A 6,540-nucleotide genomic window follows, 5' to 3' on the forward strand; every position below is an offset into this window, starting at 1 on the left:
TGCTGAACCTGAAGCAAGCAGAGGAGGCAAAAACTGCTGACACAGCCATTCCATTTCACTCTACAGATGACCCTCCCCGACCTACCTTTGACTCCTTGCTTTCTTGGCACATGGCAGGGTACATGCCAGCTCAAGCAGATTTCAATGAGGAGTTTGACAATTATGCAGAATGGGACTTGAGAGACATTGATTTTGTTGAAGATGACTTGGACATTTTACACACTCTGAAGATGGCTGTTGTAGATATCTATCATTCTAGGTTAAAGGAGAGACAAAGGAGAAAAAAAATTATAAGAGACCATGGATCAATCAACCTTAGAAAATTTCAGTTAATGGAACGGCGGTATCCCCAGCTAGTCCAAGACCTTTATGAAACAATGAGGCGATTTGCAAGGATAGTGGCACCAGTGGAGCATGACAAGTTCATTGAAAGCCATGCATTGGAATTCGAACTCCAAAGGGAAATCAAGAGGCTCCAGAAATACAGGACAGCAGGCATTACCAATTTTTGTAGTGCCAGAACCTAGGATCACCTCAGAAAGACTCCAGAAGAGGAACGTCTCAAATGCCCTATGCTCTCAGAGGTTCTCCAGTACATCCAGGACAGTAGCGCCTGACAGCAGTGGCTCCGCCGGCAGGCTGACATTTATTCTGGCCTGAGTCCTTCCGTAACAATGACTTCGAATTCAGGTAGACGAAGTGCACCGCCCTTGAACCTCACTGGCCTCCCTGGCACAGAGAAGTTGAATGAAAAAGAAAAGGAGCTCTGTCAGATGGTGGGGTTGTTCCCAGGAGCCTATTTAGAATACAAATCTGCTCTACTGAACGAATGTAACAAGCAAGGAGGCTTGAGACTGGCACAGGCAAGAACACTCATCAAGATAGACGTGAACAAAACATGGGAAATCTATAATTTCCTCATCCGAGAAGGATACATCACTAAAGCCTGAGGCTCTCTGGGCCTAGTGGGCCAAAGGACAGTATGGGCATTCTGGAGTTTGTTTCTGAGCTGAATTCTCCTTGTAAAAAGAGGGGAAGAAACAAAGGAAACCGTAACTTGTATTAATGTCTACTTTCTTCTCCACCCTGCTTTAAAATACTCCTGTTGTTGGTACTGTGCTGCAGAGTTATGTGCTAGATAAGCTATTATTAATTGTGTGTGGGCATTCATTCCTAACACCTCTTGTAACGAAAACAAGGACCATGGTACCTCACATCACAGTGTTGGTAGAAATAGAACTAAACCAGTCTTTAGTCCCAGGAGTCCAGCTCAGGTCCTTGTACTTGCTTGGGAGGTTGGTTTTCTGATTATCTGTTTTGCCTTCAAACATTACAAACGGATTTAAAATAAAGAGGTTATATATAGAGAAAGCTTTCTTTTTATGTCTGAGGATGTTTTTTAAGCTGACAACTTATGTTTATGAACAAAGAGGAGGAAAATCTCCCCATGATGGTCTTGTCCCAAACTGCATCTTCAATCTTAATGTCTGGCTTTGTAATTTGCAGTCTGGCTGTCTAATCTGCAGTAGACTTTTGAGGAGGTGGCACCGGATATAAAATGTCTCTGTTATTTTTAGAATTAATGGATTAAAATGTTTTGCTACTTAATTTGTGGGTGTGTCAAATATTCTGGTAACTAAAGCACACTTAGGGTGTTGGATGCACACCACATCATGCTGCACTGTCTCTGCTAACATGTGTGTCCTGGGCTCACCCTGTTCTCACCCTTGGCTTCCCTGGGTGCCAGACCCCTGTGGATGGAGGTGATGCAGTTAACCTCAGTGTTGCTTAGATTAAGACCTAAACCCTAATTTCTCAATGGTGAAACGCTAGCCTACGATAAGGAGTTACTTGTAAAACAAAAGGAAAGCCTTTTCATATATGGAACTCACTAGATATGAGGATGAGTGACCCCACCATATCTGAAACTTGGTCCTCAAATCTTTCTGCACAATAAGAAGCCAAACCCTGAGTCAGGGTTTTCCCTTCTCTGTTAGAAGCAAAGTTGTATAGAAATGCATCAGAATCCGCACAAATTACCTCCAGTAGCTGACTGATTCTTTAATTCTTTCAACGTTCAAAATATCTAATTCACATATTACATGCCTTGTTGGAAGTATCTGCTCAAACTTCTTGACTGCTGTAAATATGCATGCAGTTTGCTAATAGACTTCATCTAGGGGGTAACAAATGAAATGGAAACTCTTAGGATCTGAGGGAAACAGAATAAAAGACTTCAGTGTTTAAAAAAATTTTTTTAGGGCTTCCCTGGTGGCGCAGTGGTTGAGAGTCCGCCTGCCGATGCAGGGGACACGGGTTCGTGCCCCGGTCCGGGAAGATCCCACATGCCGCGGAGCGGCTGGGCCCGTGAGCCATGGCCGCTGAGCCTGCGCATCCGGAGCCTGTGCTCTGCAACGGGAGAGGCCACAACAGTGAGAGGCCCACATACCGCAAAAAAAAAAACAAAACAAAACAAAATTATTTATAAACTGTATCACAGACAAAGGACCTTCCTCTATAATATATAAAGAGTGCTTAGAAATTGAGAAGAAAAAGGTTAATGACTATATAGGAAAATGAGCAAAAGAAATGAAGTTTTCAGGTAAAGAAATATAAGTGGCTTTTAAAGTATGAAGAAATACTTGAAATAATTCATGATAGAGAAATGCTAACTAAAAACTTCAGCAATGTATCACTTCTCACCCATCAGATTGATAAAAATCTAAAAGATTTTGCTCATGTTCAATTTTATTAGCTGATCCAAATTTACTTTTAAATAGGTTGCATAAATATATACTCTCACTAGTAATGTGTGAGAGTTTCTTTTCTCTACAGATCAACAAGAAAAAGATAGACCACCCAATTAGAAATGAGCAAGATGCTTGAATTAACAGAAAATTAGAAAATCCAGGAAAGTGTTAGCTCTGTGGAGGATGGAGAGGGAAGAAATTGGATAGGAGTAAAGGCTAATAGGCTGTAGAGTAAATAGCCTCCTTTTTCACCTGGCAGGTGAGTACAGGCTTCCATTTTAATGCTTTAATTCTTTAAAGAATATAGGTATGTTCTACACGATTCTTTTGCTTGTATGGCTTACTTTGCAGTGAGCTTTTATTTATTTATTTTTTAAAAGTAGCCTGCAGCCTCTAATGTTCTGACATTTGTTTATATCTCCTTAGTGTTTCAGCATTGGTAGGCATGTGGTCTGAGTCCAAAGAGACAAAGGTGAAGATTTAAACAACTGGCTTTACTATAAAAAAATTCGTTTGTTTTAATCCCTGTCTGCCCCAGAACTCAACTGTCATTTCCACACCTCAGGTTCTGTCCCTGACAACACCCAACTTCTGGGTATTCATTTTTATTACTCTGAACTATGGTAGCAATGACAAAATACCTTCTCAGACTAGCTTAGGCAGAAAGCCAATTTACTGGGTCATAACTGAACTAGGGGAAGGGTGTGGGAAGAGCTGCTCTCAAGATAAAGGGGAATGAAGGGCTGGCTTGTGCCTTCCAAATCCTCTCTCACCATCATTTCTCTGATTTTCTAAGTGAATTAGTTTCCTTTTTCTCGCACAGTTAACCTACTCTCACACTGGAACCATAGCTTCTGGAGTTCCCAGGCTCATTTCTACCACCTTTACCAAAAGGAGGGACTTCCCCCTTCCCCTTAGTGTCTATTCAAATAAAGGACGTCAGTAGACCTGAGACACACACACACACACACACACACACACACACACACACACACCCTGCTGTGACTGGGTGTCAGGCTTTCATGATCAGCAGTCCCCATTAGATTCCTAAGTTGATGGTACAAAGAAAAAAGAGTTCTTCAGAAGAAACAGCATGCTGTTCTAAGGAGGAGGAAGCCATGTTGGATGTATGCACTGTAGATGTCCACCTTACAGATGATTTATATTTTCTTCCTTTCATTTTATGGGTGTTTTCTCTCTTCTGACTGTGATTTCAAGGGCATCATGCCATTCCAGATGTCAAATTGCACCTTCCCTGTTACTTTCTTGGGGCATTTCAGAGACTACCTGTGAAATGGAAAAGTATACTGATTAGTCAGTAGACGTCCAAGGCAAACATGCCTTTGAGAGTTTTTCTTGGGGTTTTCTTGGGGTTTCTCGGGGTTTCTTGGGGGAGAGAATGAAAGAAAGGCCCAGCTTGATGCTGGGAGGGGTAAACTGTTAGGGTAGGTCTGGGTGGGTCTTGCAGGAACAGGGAGTAACTAGGGAACACCTTGGCTATGAAAACTGAACACCAGACCTACCACTGACTTGTTAAATGACCATGGGTGATTCCTTTCTCTTCTTTGGGCTCCATATTCTTTCTATTCTAAGTATGAAGAATTTGGCTGTAACGGTGCCCAAGGGTCAGCCAGCCCTGCTTCTTTGTGAGAAAGTGAGGGAGCTATTGGGGCTATCAGAGATGATGCAACAGTAACTGCCATTTCTCCCCGTGAATAATCCTTGGGGAAGGGCCCAGGGTCCTTCCCAGGATGGAGGTGGGTATTTCCTGGTAGAACTAAGAAAATGTACCCCTTGTGCCTGGTGAAACCACAGACCCACCCTTGGCACCCGGCCAAGCTGGAGCTGCATAAAACTAGGCTTGGCCTCAGCTGTTAGCCATTCACCTTCCTGACAACATGAAGTCCAGAAACTTCTTGATCCCAGTGGTGGTACTTCTTGTCCTTGGGACGCTGGTGGCACAGGCAGCTGTCGTAAGAGGTGAATGGGGAAGTGGCGTGGGTGGGGCTGGGTTGGGTTGAGGAGAGGATGTTGGGGGCAGCCTGGGTACTGACGGGGAGTACCTTCAAAGCAGCAGGCAGGGCTAGAGCCCACTCTTCAGCCTGGACAGTAGGTTTCCAGCGTATCCAGAGAAGTAGGAAGTTGCCTACTAGACTCTACATGCTTTTTCCACCCCAGGACTGAGATACCAGGGCTGTTTGTGGAAGAAGTGTTGTTACATGACCTTGGCCTCAAGTGTTGATACTTGGACAGAACGTTCAATGAAGTGAGGGGTCCCAGGAATCTGGTCCCTAGATGTGGGGTCTGTCCCCTGCCTGTCTGCCCTGTAAAATCACCTGTCATCAGTCCTCTAAGAGAAGGTTAAGAACCAACAGGGCCTCAAAAAATCATGTAGTTTGAAGACCCCTATTTTCCAAAGGAGGACATTGAGACCTAGGGAGGGGTGAGGATTTGTCAAGACAGTCTCCAGAGCCAGGACGGAGCTCAGGTCTCCTGGTAAGTGTCTCACGGCTCCGTTCCCTTCCATTAAGTTTCCTGAAAGATGCCAAAGTGACACCTCTGAAAGACACTTCAGTCTGGCATATCCTCGTGAGGGCCCTAGGACCCAGAATGGAGGGTGACGGGAAGAAACGGACACCCGAGGAACCCCGGTCCCAGCCTTCCAAGAGCACAGACCCCAGCTAGCCCTGGTGACCCTCCCCTATCTCAAGTCACATTTTGAGGGACACTGCAGTGAACAGTGGCTGGACCTGGAGGAAAGACTAGATAGTTAAAGCAGATACACTGTTCTAAATGTGGGGATATTTCTTTGTTGTCCTAAAGGTCAAGGCACTACGAAAGGCAATGTTCTGATCAAAGGACAAGATCCAGTCGAAGGACAAGATCCAGTCGAAGGTCAAGATCCAGTCGAAGGTCAAGATCCAGTCAAAAGTCAAGATCCAGTCAAAGGACAAGATCCAGTCAGATTCCCATGGATCACGAAGCGTGGCTCCTGCCCCAGGATTGTGTACCAGTGCACCATTTTCAATCCCTCTAACAAATGTTTGACAGATGCTGAATGCCCGGGGGCCAAGAAGTGCTGTGTGGGCCGTTGCGGGACAACCTGTATGTATCCCCGGTGAGGTGAGAACTGGGTGGAGGAAGAGGTGACCTGTGAAGGCACAGAAAGGCTGAGCAGTGGAGAGTGATCCTAGGTTGGTGGGGGAGGGGACATGGGGTCTCGTCCTGAGACGGATGACAAGTGGACTTGGTCCTGCCTCCCACTGCCTCTGAGTCTTTGACCAGCTGAATCACGTCTCTGATTCTCTTTTCTCATACCAGGTGGAGTCTGTTCTTGCTGCACCTGTGAAGTCCCCAGGGATGCAGATCCTGGTGCCTGTAGCACTACCCTCTCCCGCACTGCCCATTCTTGCTTTCATCCGGGTGCCCAAACCTGGGATGCCTCTCTCATGGACTTTCCAATAAAAGACCACTTTCTACTCCATTTGTTTCTGGCTCCTATGACTTCTGGGCTCCTGGAAGCTCTGGGGAGATGGGTGTGGAGTTGGGACTCCCAGTCCCCAGTGGCGAGTGGAGAGAGACCCACAGCAGATGCTACTGATGTGTGAAGGAGAGCGGGGGCAGGAACGAAAGGCCCATTCCTAGGGTTCATTGTAGAAATCCAATAATCAACCCAAGAACTGCAGCCTCTATTTCACCAGGAAATGGAAACCTAGACATTTTGCCTTTGGCCTTGGACCGGAGAAATAAAACCCAAAACCTTTCCAATTGACCCCTACTTCTGACCTGG

At 45.4% G+C, this 6,540-nt stretch overlaps 1 protein-coding gene and 1 pseudogene across 3 annotated transcripts; both read left to right on the forward strand.

The window, feature by feature from the left end:
* The window catches only part of LOC103079432 (transcriptional adapter 2-alpha-like), a 1,237-nt pseudogene extending 287 nt beyond the window's left edge, over nt 1–950 (forward strand).
* A 3,698-nt stretch (nt 951–4,648) lies between these two features.
* Nucleotides 4,649–5,872, forward strand: PI3 (peptidase inhibitor 3). 3 transcript variants are annotated; one of them, XM_007464786.1, is made up of 3 exons: nt 4,649–4,723; nt 4,872–4,883; nt 5,567–5,872. In XM_007464786.1, the coding sequence occupies exons 1-3, from the start codon at nt 4,649–4,651 to the stop codon at nt 5,870–5,872; spliced, it is 393 nt and encodes a 130-aa protein (XP_007464848.1). The 3 variants fall into 3 exon arrangements, with proteins under 3 accessions (XP_007464848.1, XP_007464846.1, XP_007464847.1); XM_007464784.1 differs by lacking the exon at nt 4,872–4,883 and having other exon boundaries at nt 4,649–4,733; nt 5,565–5,872; XM_007464785.1 differs by lacking the exon at nt 4,872–4,883 and having other exon boundaries at nt 4,649–4,730; nt 5,574–5,872.
* Nucleotides 5,873–6,540: the final 668 nt, after the last annotated feature.

This window comes from Lipotes vexillifer, unplaced genomic scaffold, assembly GCF_000442215.2.
Source record: "Lipotes vexillifer unplaced genomic scaffold, Lipotes_vexillifer_v1.1 scaffold53, whole genome shotgun sequence".
Lineage (NCBI taxonomy): Eukaryota > Metazoa > Chordata > Mammalia > Artiodactyla > Lipotidae > Lipotes > Lipotes vexillifer.